This window comes from Nomascus leucogenys, chromosome 8 (genome assembly GCF_006542625.1).
Source record: "Nomascus leucogenys isolate Asia chromosome 8, Asia_NLE_v1, whole genome shotgun sequence".
Lineage (NCBI taxonomy): Eukaryota > Metazoa > Chordata > Mammalia > Primates > Hylobatidae > Nomascus > Nomascus leucogenys.
In genome coordinates this window covers 66,065,632-66,084,206 of record NC_044388.1, presented here as the reverse complement: position 1 = coordinate 66,084,206, position 18,575 = coordinate 66,065,632, and the positions used below count along the sequence as shown (strand labels likewise).

At 39.2% G+C, this 18,575-nt stretch overlaps 1 protein-coding gene and 1 non-coding gene across 4 annotated transcripts in view; one reads left to right on the top strand and one right to left on the bottom strand.

Annotated features, from left to right (window-relative positions):
• NUP153 (nucleoporin 153) overlaps positions 1 to 15,510 on the top strand; it is a 95,257-nt gene extending 79,747 nt beyond the window's left edge. For 2 of the 3 annotated variants that reach the window (XM_030816426.1, XM_003263547.4), the window contains exons 18-22: positions 802 to 1,689; positions 4,198 to 4,554; positions 5,531 to 5,803; positions 13,864 to 14,032; positions 14,373 to 15,510. In XM_030816426.1, coding sequence (XP_030672286.1) covers positions 802 to 1,689; positions 4,198 to 4,554; positions 5,531 to 5,803; positions 13,864 to 14,032; positions 14,373 to 14,454 — 1,769 coding nt within the window. In that variant the 3' untranslated portion in view covers positions 14,455 to 15,510. 3 annotated transcript variants of the gene reach the window in all.
• LOC115836455 lies at positions 10,722 to 10,823 on the bottom strand. Its single transcript, XR_004031538.1, has one exon. It is a non-coding gene; the product is annotated as a U6 spliceosomal RNA (small nuclear RNA).
• Positions 15,511 to 18,575: the final 3,065 nt, after the last annotated feature.

Genomic DNA, 18,575 nt, shown 5'->3' with positions numbered 1-18,575 from the left:
TATGTAATTCTTCTGTTTTTCTGTTGCCTTTTTTTTTTTTAATGCTTGAGTGAATAACACATTTATTCACAAGATTTAAAAATCAAGAAATTGTGACAAGGTTCAAGCTCTTCTCTGCATTGTCTCATTTTCCACCCTCCCTCCCACTTCCAAATGTAACTGTGGTTAGTTTCTTGTAAATCTTTCAGTTTCTTTATGCCCATCCAAGGCAAACATACATACTCCTATATATTCTTACTTCCTTTTACCTTTTTAGAAAAGTCTGTATACCACACTCCCTTTCTGCCCCTTTGATTTTATCAGGGATTATCTTGGACACATCTTTGTTCTTCCTTCTTCGTTTATAGCTGCCTGGATTGCACATGGCATTTTGCGTGTCTGTGAGTTTATCTTTAAAACAAACTCCAGCTATAGAATTGCAAGGTCAAAGGTGCATTTGTAATTTTCGGTAACTATTGACAAATTGCTCTCTATGAGTTTTGTGCTCATTTATACACCCACCTGCAATGTGTAGCCTGTTACTTCCAGTCTCATCGCCAGTACAAACTTTATCAAACTTTATCTCAGCCAGTCTGATAAATGAAAAGTGGCATGTCAGGATAGTTGTGAGGATTGAGATATAATTCTCATACCGACTAAATATTGGTCACCTTGGATTATGTTTACAGCTGCTGGTAATACTCTTCAAAGTAGGCCCTTTCAAAGTTATTCCTATGTTTCTTTGGCTTTCACGGTGTTTACATTTTGTTTGAGAGGATCAGTACATTGATTGTCTATGTGGTGTCTTTTATATTTTTGTAGGCTTTGACACATCTTCCTCATCTTCAAACTCAGCAGCCTCCTCATCCTTCAAATTTGGTGTCCCATCATCCCCTTCTGGGCCTTCTCAGACTTTAACAAGCACTGGAAATTTTAAATTTGGAGATCAGGGAGGATTCAAAATAGGTGTGTCATCTGATTCTGGGTCTATAAACCCCATGAGTGAAGGCTTTAAATTTTCTAAACCAATAGGAGATTTTAAATTTGGAGTTTCATCGGAATCTAAGCTCGAAGAAGTTAAAAAAGATAGTAAGAATGATAATTTTAAGTTTGGACTTTCTTCTGGTTTAAGCAACCCAGTTTCTTTAACTCCATTTCAATTTGGGGTATCTAATCTTGGACAGGAAGAAAAGAAAGAGGAACTGCCCAAATCTTCCTCTGCAGGTTTTAGCTTTGGTACAGGTGTTATTAACTCCACCCCTGCTCCTGCTAACACCATAGTGACCTCTGAGAACAAGAAGAGCAGCTTCAATTTTGGAACCATAGAAACCAAGAGTGCTTCAGTGGCTCCTTTCACATGTAAGACATCAGAAGCTAAAAAAGAAGAAATGCCTGCCACCAAAGGAGGATTCTCTTTTGGCAACATGGAGCCTGCCTCTCTGCCATCTGCCTCAGTGTTTGTTTTGGGAAGGACAGAAGAGAAACAGCAAGAGCCTGTCACTTCTACTTCCCTAGTTTTTGGGAAGAAAGCTGACAATGAAGAGCCAAAGTGTCAACCAGTGTTTTCCTTTGGGAATTCAGAGCAAACCAAAGATGAGAATTCTTCAAAGTCCACATTTAGTTTTAGTATGACAAAACCATCTGAGAAGGAATCTGAACAGCCAGCAAAAGCCACTTTTGCCTTTGGAGCTCAAACTAGTACTACAGCTGGTAAGTATTAACTTTTTATTATTATTATTTATTTATTTATTTATTTTTTACAAGTTGTCGTTTTACAAGTTGCCTTGACAGATGCAGCAAGTCAAGTAATGGTTTACACTGAACATAGTTGAGAAATACAGAACTCTTTGGGAAGGAACCTAGGATTTTCAGTTTGAACCGCTCTTTAAAACCCTCATGATTCTGATGAAGTCATCTGTGGATCTAATTCTGAGAAATGCAGCAGTAATGCAAAGCTCAATATAGTGCATATTTATGTGTGTCTTTCTCTTCTATTTGGGCTTTTATAATCAGAATTGGTATCTACTACCTGGAAGATAAAGATTCTTAGCTTATGAAGTATTTTCTACCATAATCTATGGGAAGGCCTTTATTTACAAATAGTTACAGATAACCAGTCCTCATCAAACATTAAGAAACATAGACAACAAATATAATTAATCCTGAGAAAACAAGAGATTTTGAAAGCTAAAGTCCTGGCGAATAAAATGACATAGCACCTTAAAGGTTAAAAGCATGGTTGTTGGTGGATCATATTAAAGTCATTCTGTGGGCTGAATAGCAGGAAGAACATAGCCGAAATCAGATTAGTGAACTAGAATTTCCCCAAACTTAGTGCACAAGTACAAAGAGTGATCTAAGTTAGATCCACAAGTTCCTTTGGGATAGGAGTGGCCTAGAAGATAAGTTTTGGGGGAATATCAAAGAAGTGACAGAAGAAAATTTTCTAGATCTAAAGAAAGACATTGATCTTAAAAATGGAAATTACCTATTGGCAAAGATCACTGAAATTTAGGACACCAAAGCGAAAACCCCAAATGCTTTCAGAGAGAAAAGCTATTTGCCACAAATAGGCAGGTATCAGATTAGCATCATCTTCTAATTTGCAGCATCACATGCTAAAAAGAGAACAGTGCCCTTAAAGTGAAAATGTTCTTGAACCTAGAATTCTATTACTAGCCAAATATGTTTAAATATAAAGACAGTCCGGGTGCCATAGCTCACACCTATAATCCCAACTAGTCGGGAGGCTGAAGCACGAGAATCTCTTGAACCTCGGAGGTGGAGATGGCAGTGAGCAGAGATTGGCCAGTGCACTCCAGCTTGGGCAACAGAACGAGGCTCTTGTCTCAAGAAAACCCAACAACAACAAAAAAACACAAACACAAAGGCAAAATACTGATGTTTTTAGATGTGCAAAAAATGCAAAAGTTGAATATCCATGAATACTTTTGAATAATAAATTGGAAACACTCAAAATTAACCTTTAAAAAGTATGGAATTCAACAAATAGCTATGAGCAGTTTTCTGTCTGTCATGTATTTACTTAGAAATATAAAGACAAAATCAAAACTAAAATTACATATTATTTGCAAAGCAACAAAAACATGATAGGGTCTAATCAGATTTGATGATGAAAACACCAGGCTATGGTAGACGCTCTTAACCATTCTTCGATTAGCCAGCTTGAAAGTGAGCCAACATGTTCCATTTTCTGTAAGTCATACTAATGCCCATAGCATACTGTGACCAGCCCTGGATACTGTGCAGTATTGGAACTGAGAGATTATTGGAATAGTTTAGAAAAAAATCTTCAATAAGGTGGCTGGATTCAGAATCACCATATAAAAATCAAAAGTTTTTCTTCAAATCAGCATATCTCATTTGTTTTTTTCTAACATTTCTAACTTGTATTTTATAAAAGCAGCAGAACTTGTAACATGCCACATAACTAAAAGAACACAAAAGGCATACAAAAGGCATACTTTTTGCTGGGTGAAGGTATTCCCTTCCTCCTCCCATAATTTTAGTTCTTAGGGGAATTTTTGTAGAGCTTGACAAGCTAAACTTACTCTAAAATTCACATGGAAAGGAAACCACACAAGAAATTTTGGGAAGAAGGGCAGGCACACAGGCAGCTTTGTCCTACTAATATCAGTCCATGGTATAAAGTTATAATAATTAAAACAGTCTAGTGATAACAGTAGAGGAAACAAGTATATGCATTTTAGGAAATGTAGTGTGTCATAAAGACAGCATTGCAAATTAGTGCACAAAGGCTGTACTAGTTGATGCTGTGGAGAAACTTGGCTATCCATTTAGATAAATTGAAGTTATGATTTTGCCACATACTGTAATATAAATTGCAAAATAAAACATATAAAAGTACAGCTATCTTCCACTATCTAAGCTTGCTATTGAACTACAGTATCCAGTTAGATTTGGATTCGAGGGGTATTTTGTATTAACCTGAATGCCAAAGGCCTTCCTATGAAAGGCATAAAATCCATAAGCTATAAAAGAAGACGAATGTATTTGACTTTGTCAAAATCTAATATAAACAGATGTCCATTTGATGAAGTAATCTATATAAAAAATTTAATCTATTTTCTAGCGAATTCTAGGGTAGGAAAATTCTAGCAATTGTAGGGTAGGAAAAAGTACTTTCTGAGACTATTCTTAAGGATTTATGTTTGTTGCTTAATTTCTGTTTTACAGATCAAGGTGCAGTAAAGCCAGCTTTTAGTTTCTTGAACAACAGTTCCTCTAGTTCAAGTGCACCGGCCACTTCTGCTGGTGGTGGCATATTTGGTAGTTCCACCTCTTCCTCCAATCCACCTGTGGCTACCTTTGTGTTTGGACAGTCCAGCAATCCTGTGAGCAGCTCTGCCTTTGGTAACACTGCTGAATCCAGCACCTCTCAGTCTTTGTTGTTTTCTCAAGATAGCAAACTAGCAACCACATCTAGCACAGGTACAGCTGTCACCCCATTTGTCTTTGGTCCAGGAGCCAGCAGTAATAATACTACCACCTCTGGTTTCGGCTTTGGAGCCACAACCACGTCTAGCTCTGCAGGTACATTTACAAAAGAAAAAATTGCATTGTAATTGGATGGGCTTTACTTATTAGTGTGTCAATTCTTAGCAAATAACATATAGCAGGTTATCACAAAATGGTGGGAATACCTTTTGGTCATCTATACCAGGGTTGTCTTAATTATTCACTGTGTGGAATAATGTACACTCTGTGTTCAACTTTAACATATTTACCTCTTGGGAGCAATTTTTCTAATTGTGGTAGGAGTGTAATAACTTAATTTTTCCAAGCTTTGTTTTTTGTTTTTGTTTTTGTTTTCTTTCGAGACAGAGTCTTGCTCTGTCACCCGGGCTGGAGTGCAGTGGTGCAATCTCAGCTCACTGCAACCTCCCTCTCCCGAGTTCAAGCAATTCTCCTGCCTCAGCCTCCCGAGTAGCTGGGATTACAGGTGCCCGCCACCACACCCAGCTAATTTTTGTATTTTTAGTAGAGATGGGGTTTTACCATGTTGGCCAGCCTCGAACTCCTGACCTCATGATCCGCCCACCTCGGCCTTTCAAAGTGCTGGGATTACAGGTGTGAGCCACTGTGCCTGGCCCCAAGCTTTGTTTTTAAAATGTTAAGTTGTCAGTAGCCAGACACTGGAAGTTGTTTTATTAAACATCAGTCTTTATTATGCAATGTATATATGCATATCATGAGGCAATTTCTGCACACATTAAATTTCTAGTGGGAGATTATTCTGAGATATGTTCCTTTACCAAAAATTGTTGGCTGCGGAGGTGTGGAGTAGTTGTTAATTGCAGTTTTTGTTTATATGAATTTAGTATGTATCACTAAATAATGGTAGAGTTGTATTCTCCGTCATTATTTAAAACTTGTCTTGATGGAATTTGGTTAGCAAGGTAAGAGTCTGAAAAGAAGCTTGACATTTGCTTGTGGGTTTACAGAAATTTCTTGAGGATAATCTGACATTAGCCACCATGGTGACTTAAGTGTTTCTTTGGGCCTCCAGGATCCTCCTTTGTATTTGGAACTGGACCCTCAGCACCATCTGCCAGTCCAGCATTTGGTGCTAACCAGACCCCAACATTTGGACAAAGTCAAGGTGCCAGCCAGCCCAATCCCCCAGGCTTTGGATCTATATCATCTTCCACAGCATTGTTTCCCACTGGTTCTCAGCCTGCACCACCTACTTTTGGGGCAGTGTCAAGCAGTAGCCAGCCCCCTGTGTTTGGACAGCAACCCAGTCAGTCTGCATTTGGCTCTGGAACAACTCCTAATTCCAGTAAGTGTGCTGTGATGCTGTTAGTATCTGTATGGGTTTTGTGTGTCTTAAAATATTTTCCTTTGAGCTTGGAAACCATTCATATGTCTAATTTTAAAATTATCTCTTGTACTTGGCAGAATAGAGAGGTAATATGGTTGGATTTATATATAAACAACATTCCCAGGTTTCACAGACTTATAACTTTTTTAAGGTAGTAACATATTTTAAAGTGTTAATTTTTACTCTGACTTAAGTATGGGATTCATTCAGTCTCATTTCTTCTCAACTCTGAATTTTTGGGCTCCCAAGGCTAGCTTTGAAGTGCATTTTCTGATCCTATTTATGATTGGATTTGTGTCAGGAAGTTACCCCAAGGTCCAGTGCTCTCTGCTGGGGCAGTCCCGCTAAGTTGTCTCATGATACTTTCTATTTACTGATGATACCAACCTTTCCATTTGACCTGCATATTTCAATATGACTAATCAAATTGTATTATAATCCTATATTTTCTTAAAATTGTTGTTGATTTTTTTCTAATTGTGAAATATAATGTTATGTAGGAAGGGGTGTAAAATATAAGTGAACAGTGTAATACTGAAGCAAATGCTGTATAACAACCACCTGGGAGCCCCTCATGTATCTCTTTTTGAAAACATTCCTCTTTCTCCACTCTAATGATGACCACTGCCTTGTCTTTTATGGTAATCACTGTTCTTTGGGTTTTATTACTGCATTTATTGGCTAATATATGCATCCCTAGAAAATGTAGTTTTGCCTTTTATATAAATGGAATATTACTGTATGCAATCTTTTGATTCGTGATTCTTTCACTCTAAGGCTTGTAAGGGTCATCCATGTTTTGCATATAGTTTGTTTATTGTCATTGCCATAGAGTAAATCATTGTATGAATATACTGCAGTTTATTTACTGTTGACGTATGTTTTAGTTGTTTTTAACTACTAGGAAATGCTACTCTGTACATTCTTGTATATGTACCTTGGTGCACATATGTATGTTTTTCTAGAGTATATACAGTGGCATGGGATTGCTGAATTAAAAGGTTTGTATATCTTATACTAGAAGATAATACAAATTTTTCCTGATGGATTCTGCCAATTCATATCCTACCACCATTGTATGAGTTCTTATATGTGGGTTCTATTTGATTTCTCATGTGTGTGAATTGTTTTAAAAGGGTTTTTTTTTTGGCCATTTTTCAGTTTGGCTTTTGCGTATAGGTTTGTAGAAGTTCTTTATGTATTCTGGATATTGGTACTTTGTCAGTTAATGTACATACCAAAATTTCTCCTGTTTTCTGATATACATTAGCCATTTTGATTAGGATTTTTTCCCTCTAGTATGAAATTGGAAAGTTTCGATTTCTTTCACACAGGTAACATTTTCCTCTGTCTTTTTTTTTTTTTTTTTTTTTTTTTTTGAGACGGAATCTCACTGTGTTGCCCAGGCTGGACTGCAGTGGCTTGATCTCGGCTCACTGCAACCTCCGCTTCCTGGGTTCAAGTGATTCTTTTGCCTCAGCCTCCTAAGTAGCTGGGACTACAGGCACGTGCCATCACACCTGGCTGATTTTTTGTATTTTTAGTAGAGACGGGGTTTCACTGTGTTAGCCAGGGTGGTCTTGATCTCCTGACCTCATGATCCGCCCACCTCAGCCTCCCACAGTGCTGGGATTACAGGCGTTAGCTGCCGCGCCCAGCCTTTACTCTATCTTCTTAATATAGAGACACTGTAAGGTTAGATCAGGATTCTGATTATGGAAATGCTGATTATTGCTGAGCCATATGGTATACTATAACTTGCTATCCTATACAAAATTTTGTTTCTCTGACATTATTGACTTCCTCTCTTTGTTAATTTTTTTTTATTTAAAGAGCAATCAATTTTATAAACTAAATACAAAGAAAAAGTCAATTTTAGGAGATCTTTCTTCCAGTTAATGAATTGAGAAAAGACTACAGAGGCCCTAAAAATTAGAGTCACACTGTTGTTGAAACTTGGGGAAAGATAGCATTTTAGGGTTGAGGTTCTCAGTTCTATAACATGGTAGACCTGGATAGTAAAGATATTAGAAAATCCTTTTTTAAGTTTTTTGAGACAGGGTCTCACCTTGACACACAAACTGGAGTACAGTGGTGGAATCTCGGCTCACTACTGCCTCAACCTGCTGGGCTCAAGCCATCCTCCTGCCTGAGCCTGCCAAGAAGCTGGGACTACAGGCAGATACCACCACTACACCCATCTGTTTATTTTTGGAGGGGCGCGTGGTTTGTAGAGACAGGGTTTTGCCATGTTATCCAGGCTGGTCTCGAACTCCCGAGCTCAAGCAGTCCACCCACCTCGGCCTCCTAAAGTGCGAGGATTACAGGCGTGAGCTACTGTGCCCAGCCAAGATGTTAGAAAACTCTCGGCTCTGGGTAGCAGCATAAATATCCAAAAAAACACAAAACAAAACAAAAGAAAAGCCATACTACAAAGTCTAGTGAAGGTCATTCCCACAGAAAACACAAAACATTAATTTTTGTCATACGTAGACATACAGTTTTAGTAATAGTCCAAAAGCATTTTTGATAAAAATGAAAACCATATTTTAAAGTTTTTCATTTTTAAAAACTGATGTGTTATTTTGTTACATACATACAATGTGTAATAATCAAATTAGGGCATTTAGGATATCCATCACCTTGAACATTCATCATTTCTTTGTGTTGGGAACATTTCACATCTAGCTATTTTGAAATATACAATAAATTATTGTTTCCTGTGCTCTCAAATACTAGAATTTATTCCTTCTATCTAGCTATATGTTTGTATTCGTTAACCACCTTCCCTTCCTACCACCACCCCAACCAAGCCTCTGAAGTCCCATCATCTGTTCTCTACCTTTATAAGATCAACTTGTTTTTTAGCTCCTACACATGAGTGAGAACATTGAATATGTGTCTTTGTGCCTGGCTTATTTCACCTAACATAATGTCCTTCAGTGCCATAGATGTTATAGTAAATGACAAGATGTTATTTTCTTTTAATGACCAAATAGTATTTTATTGTATATTAAACCACATTTTCTGTATCCATTCATCTGTTGATGGACACTTAGATTGATTCCATATCTTGGCTATTGTGAATAGTGCTGCACTAAACATCAGTTACAGGTATCTCTTTGACATACTGATTTCCTTTCCTTTGGATAAATAGCCAGGAGTGGGATTGCTGGATCATAAGGTGATTCTATTTTTAGAGTTTTTGAGAAACTTCCTTACTGTTTTCCATAATGGTTATACTAATTTACATTCACTCAAACAGTGTATAAGTTTCCATTTCCTTGCCAGCAATTGTTAATTTTTGTCCTTTTGCTAATAGCCATTCTGACAGGTGAAATGCTACCTCATTGTGGTTTTGATTTGCATTTCCCTTGTGATAGTGATGTTGAGCATTTTTTCAGGTCTGTTGGCCATTTGTGTGTTGTGTTTTAGGAAATGTCTATTCAGATCCTTTGCCCGCTTTTCAGTGGGATTATTTGGGTTGTTTTTGTTTTGCTGTTGAGTTCTTTGAGCTCTTTGTGTATTCTGGATATTAGTCCCCTGTTGGATGAATAGTTAACAAACATTTTTTCCCTTTGAACAAATTTTTCACTCTTGATTGCTTCTTTTGCTATGCAGAAGCTTTTCAGTTTAATACAGTCCCTCTTGTCTATTTTTGTTTTTGTTGCCTGTGCTTTTGATGTCTTAGCCATAAAATCTTTGCCTAGGCCAGGGGGGTCCAATCTTTTGGCTTTCAGGGGCCACTTTGGAAGAACTATTGTCTTCAGCCAAACATAAGATACATTAACACTAACAATAGCTGATGAACTAAAAAAGAAAATTGCCAAAAAAAAAAAAATCTCCATGTTTTAAGAAAGTTTATGAATTTGTGTTGGGCGGCATTCAAAGCCATCCTGGGGTACATGTGGCCTCTCAGTTGGACAAGCTTGGCCTAGACCAATGTTCTGGAGCATTTCTCCCTATGTTTTCTTCTAGGGGTTTTGTAGTCTCGTGTCTTACACTTAAGTCTAATCCATTTTGAGTTGAGTTTTGTATAGGGTGAGAAGTAGGGGTCTAGTTTCATTCTGCATATGGATCTCCAGTTTTCCAAGCACCATTTCCTAAAGAGAGTATCCTTTTCTCAATGCGTGTTCTTGTCAACTTTGTCAAAAATCAGTTGGCTGTAAATACGTGGATTTGTTTCTGAATTCTCTATTCTATTCCATTGGTCTATGTGTCTTTTTATACCAGACTCATATAGCTATATATGGTAAGTATAGCTTTGTGTAGTATATTTTGAAGGCAGATAGTATGATACCTCAGCTTTTTTCTTTTTGCTCAGGATTGCTTTAGGTATTTGGACTCTTGTGGTTCCATATGAATTTTAGGATTTGTTCCTCCCTCTTTCCCTCCCTCCCTTTTTTTTTTTTTTTTTGGTGGTGTCTTGCTCTGTTGCCCAGGCTGGAGTATAATGGCACAATCTCGGCTCACTGCAGCCTCTGCCTCCCAGGTTCCAGCGATTCTCCTGCCTCAGCTTCCTGGGTAGCTGGGATCACAGGCGTGCGCCACCACACCTGGCTAATTTTTGTATTTTTAGTAGAGATGGGGTTTTGCCATGTTGGCCAGGCTGGTCTCGAGCTCCTGACCTCAGGTGATCTGCCCACCTCGGCCTCCCAAAGTGCTAGGATTATAGGTGTGAGCCACAGCACCTGGCCAGATATGTTTCTATTTCTATGGAGAAAGTCATTGGTATTTTTGGTAGGGATTGCATTGAATCCACAGATTGCTTTGAGTAGTATGGCCATTTTAACAATAATAGTTCTTCTGATCCATGAATATAGGATGTTTTTACATTTGTTTGTGTTCTCTTTAATTTATCAGTAGTTTTTAGTTTAAAAATACAAAACACTTCATGAATTTGGGTGTCATCCTTGTGCAGGGGGCCATGCTAATGTTCTTTGTTCAAGTTTTGGGTATGTGCTGCTGAAGTAAGCACTGAAAGAACTTTTCTCACAGGGTCTTTTAACCTGTTCCTCCTACCAGGCTTTCTTGGCTTGCTGTTTAACTGTGCTCTTGGGCGACCTCTTTTTACCATTCTTTTGGAGATTTCTTTTAGCTTCGTATAGGAACCCCTGTTTCCTGGGTGTCATGTCTTTCCTGTTACTCCCCTTTTTTCTGATATAGCACTCTTCCAGTGATTCTTGAGGGTTCAGGGATGGAAAATGTTGAGGCCATACATCTCTGCAAGGATCTTCATTCTCTCCCCATGTTTGGTAAGATTTGGATTGAATATAGATGTAGATTGGAAATCATTTTTATAGTTTTGAAAGCATTTCTCCATTGTAGACTTTCCTGGCTTCCAGAGTTGCCTGAAGTCTTGATCTTTGCTCTTTGGCCTGTTTCTTCTTTCTGGAATTGTTAGACTCTCCTCTTTTGCCTCCATTGTTCTGATACATCGGGACGTGTCTTGATGTGGGTTTGTTTTTATCCTTTGTGTAGGGAGTGCAGCATGCTCTTTTGTGAACTTCCATTTTGGGGAATTTTCCTGAATTATTGATTTGAAGATTTTGTCCCCTAATCCTTCCTTTCCTTATTACCTTTTGTCTTCGTGTCATACTTTCTCAGATTTATCTTTCATTACCGTTCTGTTGAGATTTTAACTTCCGCTGGGCGCGGTGGCTCACGCCTGTAATCCCAGCACTTTGGAAGGCCAAGGTGGGCGGATCACGAGGTCAGGAAATTGAGACCATCCTGGCTAACACGGTGAAACCGCGTCTCTACTAAAAATACAAAAAATTAGCCGGGCGTGTTGGTGGGTGCCTGTAGTCCCAGCTACTCGGGAGGCCTGAGGCAGGAGAATGGCGTGAACCTGGGAGGTGGAGCTTGCAGTGAGCCAAGATCGTGCCACTGCACTCCAGCATGGGCAACAGAGCCAGACTCCGTCTTAAAAAAAAAAGAGATTTTAACTTCCACTATTTCTTTAATTTCTAAGTATTCTTTTTTATTTTCTGGATGTTTCCTTTTTATGCCCCTCCGGGTCCCCCCCCCCCCCCGCCACTGCCACCCCACCCAACCCCCCAGTGGATGAAGTATTCGTTAAAGGTATGGAGTTCAGATTTTTCTCCTTAAAATTTTGTTTCTAGGCTGGGCACGGTGGCTCAAGCCTGTAATCCCAGCACTTTGGGAGGCCGAGGCGGGTGGATCACGAGGTCAGGAGATCGAGACCATCCTGGCTAATGCGGTGAAACCCCGTCTCTACTAAAAATACAAAAAATTAGCCGGGCATGTTGGCGGGTGCCTGTAGTCCCAGCTGCTCGGGAGGCTGAGGCAGGAGAATGGCGTGAACCCAGGAGGTGGAGGTTGCGGTGAGCCGAGATCATGCCACTGCACTCCAGCCTGGGGGACAGAGAAAGACTCCGTCTCAAAAAAAAAAAAAAAAAAAAATTGTTTCTTTGCTGAGTCAGTTTTCCCAAAATTGCTTTTATTATTTTTGTCTCAGTGTTTCTTATTAAATACTGTTCTCAAATGCCTGGTACTCCTTGGCTACCTGTAGTTTTTATGAGTATAGGACACATAAATACCACTTAAATCCTTTCTACATTGATAGGGCTTACAGATCTCGAATTTCATTGTAGATTTATCTGGTTTATCTAGCTTTATTTTTCTTGGGAAAGTCTGGATGTTAGTATCCTTCATTCTTTCCACTTAGTCTGTCAGATTCCCCAGAGAAGATGCATCCAGTCTCCTGCTTGGAGGGTGTCAGAGAGCTTCCATTTGCCAGTGTTCTGGGAGCTAAGACTGGGAAGATGGCTGGAGTGCTCAGTATTTAGTGAATATTGACCTACACTTAATTCCTGTTTTCAAAATTATATTCTTTTCCTTCTGAGATAGGGTCTCACTCTGTTTCCCAGGCTGGAGGGCAGTGGCAGAGTCAGGGCACACTGCATCCTCGACCTCCTAGGCTCAAGAGATCTTCCCACCTCAGCCTCCTGAGTAGCTGGGATTATAGGTGCACACCACTATGCCTGGCTAATTTTTAAAAATTTTTTATAGAGATGGGGTCTTGCCATGTTGCCTAGGTTGGTCTCAAACTCCTGGGCTCAAGCAGTCCACCTGCCTTGGCCTCCCAAACTGCTAGGATTACAGGCATGAGTCACTGCACCCACTGATAATTACCTTCTTGGTGTTGGGAGGGATTGATTCTGGGTATCTGCTTCTAAACGTACTCTGCCATCCTTTTTTTTTTTTTTTTTTTTTTTTTAAATTCCCACTACATCCTCACTTCCGTAGGTATCTGGAACCTAAACATTTTGGGTATGTTTGGTGTAAATGCAATTGCTTCTGTTCTTTCCCTGTTGCTGGTTCAGTATCAACTCTAGTCAGCCTTCCAGCTTCTAAACCTTTGTTGCTGTTGTCACTTATCTTTGTAAAAATCCCGTGTTTTAATGCACTTTTCAAAGAAGATAGAGCTAAATGTATTTGTTGATTTCACTATCTTTAACCATAAGTCCAGGCTGCCCTTTTCCCCTTGGTCATAGGTAAGTTGTATGATTTGTTGGAGGTGTCAAGTATGTACTGTATGTCAGTGGAGAAAATAGTTTTCTTTAGATTAAGAGACGAGAATATTTTAATTCTTCGCATGTTTTTATATGTAGAGGTCAGAGTCATTAATTTAAAAACCTATCATGTTGCGGCCGGGTGCAGTGGCTTACGCCTGTAATCACAGCAGTTTGGGAGGCCGAGGTGGGCAGATCACGAGGTCAGGAGATCGAGACCATCCTCGCCAACATGGTGAAACCACGTCTACTAAAATACAAAAAATCAGCCGGGCATAGTGGCGCACACCTATAGTCTCAGCTACTGGGGAAGCTGAGGCAGAGGAATTGCTTGAACCCAGGAGGCAAGGGTTGCAGTGAGCCGAGATTGTGCCACTGTACTCCAGCCTGGGCAACAGAGCAAGACTCTGTCTCAAAAAACAAACAAACAAAAACCTATCATTTTGCCCTAATGAAGTATTTCTGCTTCAACTATTGTAGGTTCGGTTTTCCAGTTTGGCAGCAGCGCTACAAATTTCAACTTCACAAACAACAATCCATCAGGAGTGTTCACATTTGGTGCAAATTCTAGCACACCTGCAGCCTCAGCCCAGCCTTCAGGCTCGGGGGGCTTTCCATTTAACCAGTCTCCAGCAGCATTTACAGTGGGGTAAGAGAATTTTTTATTGAAATGGAGAATTTACATTGGTAAGGTTATGTGCATGTATATGTTTTGTTTTTAAAAGTCATCAAGATTCAGTATGGTTTGGGTAAAATCAAATATGTTCTCCAACATAAATTTACCATACTACAATTCTGGAGGATTATATTACAGTTTGAGAAAAAAATAACAGTAGTGTGTGTGTAAGGTATAGCAGAAAATATATATACCAATGTGAGTCTACTCCTTCCACCCCGCCCTTACCTTTCTGCTGCTCATGGTAAATGTTAGCATTTGGAAATTTTGCTCAGAGCATCATGTCACATTATGAAGTTTTTATTTTTCACAGGTCAAATGGGAAAAATGTGTTCTCTTCTGGAACTTCAGTCTCTGGTCGCAAGATAAAGACTGCTGTTAGACGCAGGAAATAAAGGTCACATTGGTGTTGTACGCAATTTTAACAATAGCTGGTGCCCTGCTTTCAGATACTGGATTTTACTTTGTGCTGGGGTTATCTGAAGTCAGATCTGCCTAAGGAATTCTTTAATTTTGGAATTTTCCTCCTTTCTCTTTCATTACAGAAGCCCCACCCTGCCTCACCCACCCCTTTTTAAAAAAATAATAGCTAGACTGGTGACTGATTCTTCAGCAAAAATATTTTATGATCCAGCAGATTATTCACTGATTTGACATAGTCTGGCTGTACCCAGGAATGGAGCCTGCACGGTGAATGGCTTTGTATAGAACCTCTCTGTCTACACCATTATGTGCGCTGATAAGCGTTTATGGAACGCTTTGAAATTGTAATTATATCTGAGGAATTCTGTATAGATTAGAATTCTGTATAGATTAGAGAGTGTTGAAACGGATGATTTCTATGCTGAGTTTGTGCTGGTGTATGTGTGAAGTGAGTGAGTTGGGTGTACTGTGCACTAAACTTTTCTGATAGAGGAAGCCTGATTAAAGAATGGTCCGTGCTAAGGACTTGTTAGATCTAGTTCATTCTCCATTTAATAATTATATGCTATTTCTATATTTTCATTCTCCTATCACCTGTCTTGCCTTTTTCATTATTTTATTATGAAACTTGTGTAAATACAATTTTGTTTCTGTACTTTTTGGCATAACATAAATCTGTGAACTTGAAATTTGAATTTTGTTAGAGATTTTTTTGTTGTTTGTTTAGTCTTGTCTCAGATTTTATTATGTAAATCCCATTATTCAAAGTTGCCTAAATCCATTTTGAAATCTTTAAAAAAAAATTGGGGATTCTTAAAGTTGAATTTATTGGCTTTTCTGATCCAGTTTTGTTTGGACCAAAAACCAGTATTGTACAAAGTATTAAGCATATATTTTTATATTTACTAAAATGGACTGTGGTGACTTTGGATAATAAGGAAAAGTTTAATATTAAAGCCATGTTTATTACAGTATAATTAACATGTTAAACCATGGGATAAATGCCATCAATAAAAAATTATGACATACTTTTTGTTCTAGTTTTACCTCATAATGAAGGCACACAGTATTACTGGGGGGACTTTTTAAAATAAAGGTTAACAGTGTCTCATTAGAAGAATACATTGACATGATTTGGACAACTCCTAAGAGAAAGGAAAGTATCTGAATGCACAACATATAGAAGGTACCCTACTTCTTGCCTGGTGCTAGGAATCATGCCTAATTTGCATATCGACTTAGGTACCTTTTTTAAAAGTTGAAAATTAACACACACATTCATTTCTCTTTGTGCTTCTATCTTCCTTGGTAAGTTACTGGACAGTGTTTATTAAAGTTCTTGGAGATACATACACAAAAACTACAGTTGTCTCTTGGTGTGTGCAGAGGAGATTGTTCCCAGAACCGCACTCCACCCCCCAACTCTCCCGCCCCAAAACCACAATCCACAAATTCCAGCAGTGGACCCTGCAGAACCTGAGTATACAAAAGCCAGCCCTCCGAATGTGCAAGTTGTATATCCCACAAATACTGTGTTTTTGGTCTGTTTTTGGTTGGGTTTAAAAAAAAAAAAAAAGCCTGTGATAAGTGGGCCCACGGTTCAAACCCGGGTTGTTCAAGGGTCAGCTGCACTTTCTTTTGTATTATTTTACTGCTTTTTTTTTTTTAAACTGGATTCCCCTGGTCCATAAAAGAGCTCTTGGAACAGTATTTGGTAATTTTTTCAGTTGGAAATGTACAATTACTTAAATTGTGCTCAGTTTTAATTTACTGAACTTCTGGTTGGTTGGAGTTTATTTTTTTCCAAGACGGAGTCTTGCTCTGTCGCCCAGGCTGGAGTTCAGTGGTGCGGTCTCAGCTCACTGCAACCTCTGCCTCCTGGGTTCAAGCAATTCTCCTGCCTCAGCCTCCTAAGTAGCTGCGATTACAGGCGCCCACCACCATGCCCGGCTAATTTTTTGTGTGTAATTTTGGTAGGGACAGGGTTTTACCAGGTTGGCCAGGCTGGTCTCAAACTCTTGACCTTGTGATACACCCACCTCAGCCTCCCAAAGTGCTGGGATTACAGGCGTGAGCCACCGCGCCTGGCCTGGTTGCAGTTTAAATTTAGAACTCAAGGTATTTTTCTTTCTTGAGATATTTTAGTCCATCATCACATGCTGGTTGGGGGTAGAAATTTCGCTTTATTAGCAGTATGCATTTGACATCTGTTGAGGGGGCAAAATGTGATGAATACTGGAAGAGGTAACTGGGAATTTGTGTCTTACTGCTGAGAAGTTAATTCTTACTTTGTAGGTTAGTTCTTAGCCATTCTCTAGGCCCCTATCGCTGAAGTGTTCTGCTTTTCTCTAAAAATTGCTAGAAATAATGTTTACTTTTATTTAGTACTGTTTAAGTCACTAAAACCATACTTAATCTGTTTATGCTAAAAATGGAATCTTTAGCCCCCAACCTGATTAGTCTATAGAAACACACTCAGAACTTGGGGCTTTTTTCAGTCTGACTACTTTAATTCTTGGGAACCTCTGCCTCTTGGGTTCAAGCGATTCTCCTGCCTCAGCCTCCCGAGTAGCTGGGACTACAGGTTGCTCCACTACACCTAGCTAATTTTTGTATTTTTAGTAGAGACAGGGTTTCGCCATGTTGGCCAGGCTGGTCTCAACCTCCTGACCTCGTGATCCGCCTGCCTTGGCCTCCCAAAATGCTGGGATTACAGGCGTGAGCCACATGCCCAACCTTGCTTTGGGTTATATGCTGCATACACAAGTGAAAATTGAGGATATTTGTGGATGGCGGGGAAACAAATGTTGGAAAGAAAGTAATAAAAGCCCATACTTCTCATGCTGGGCCAATGAGTAATGAAGATAGATTGCCAGGGTCTCCCTATGTCACCCAGGCTGGAATGCAGTGGTGCGATCAAGCTCACTGCAGCCTTCAACTCCTAAGCTCAAACCGTCTTCCTGCCTCAGCCTTCAGAGTAGCTGGGGACTACAGGTATGTGCCACCATGCTAAGTTTTTTATTTTTTACAGAGACAGGGTCTTGGTATGATCCTCTTGCCTTTAACGTGCTGCAATTACAGGTGTAAGCTACCGAACCCAGCCAGGAATTGTTTTTAATGAAAAAGAATCTCTAAGGGAGGAAAGTCATGTTCAGAAAGTTTAATTGAATAATTAGGTAGATGTTTTTGTAATTTGGTTGATGAGAGGACTGGTGGCTCTCACTGAGTGTACCGCTAGTAGTTATTTGGCAGGGTATGTCAAATATATGTTCTAGGATCCCCATCACCAGAAACTGGGACTGGATAGGTTCCAAAAGTCTGCATCATCAAATAAGCACCTGGTGGACTGATGCACTGAGGTTTGGTGGTGTCACTTTAAGGAAAGTGCTAGATTGTTTTGAGTAATTATGATTCTGGGCATTGAGGAAAAGGTACAGTTCAGACCACTGAAGAACGTCTTTAAGCCGCCTATTAATACTTGTTACAAATTCTCCTCTGAAATTATTTTATTATTTGAAATTAGTTATTGAACTAATTTTAATAACATATAACCAGGCCATATGCTGGTTGGAAGAACTTTTCAATTGGAAAGTTATCATTTTACTTTGGAAAAGTAAAATACAATGGAAATTTTAAAAAGGTTATTTTAGCCAGCGCATTTAATGGAAACTGGCAAATTTGGTCTAGTAAAATTGAGAAAATGGAGGTACTAGGTGTAGCTACACGCATCAGCTGTATGACCATGTCAGTCAGACTTCCTTTTGTAATATAGGGCATCTTTTGTAAACTTGGCTCAAAAATCCACTGTAGTTCCAAAACAAGTTTGTGGCTAGGCTCATAACAGCAGCACATTGTCTACAGGACTTGGACCATCTTTTAGCTACAGTCTAGTTTATCCTTTATTATCTTTGCCCCTGTTGAGTGAGGAACCCGTTGTTTTGCTTCCTGCCCTTTCTCTCTGGACCTGTTCATAAAAGTTAGAATGGGAAAGGTTTTTCAGGTCAGAACTGGGTTTAAATTGCCCAGATGAGACTTGTGTGGTGGTTGTGATGGTTAACAACTCTTGAAGGATTGGGTTAGTTTAATAGTAAGC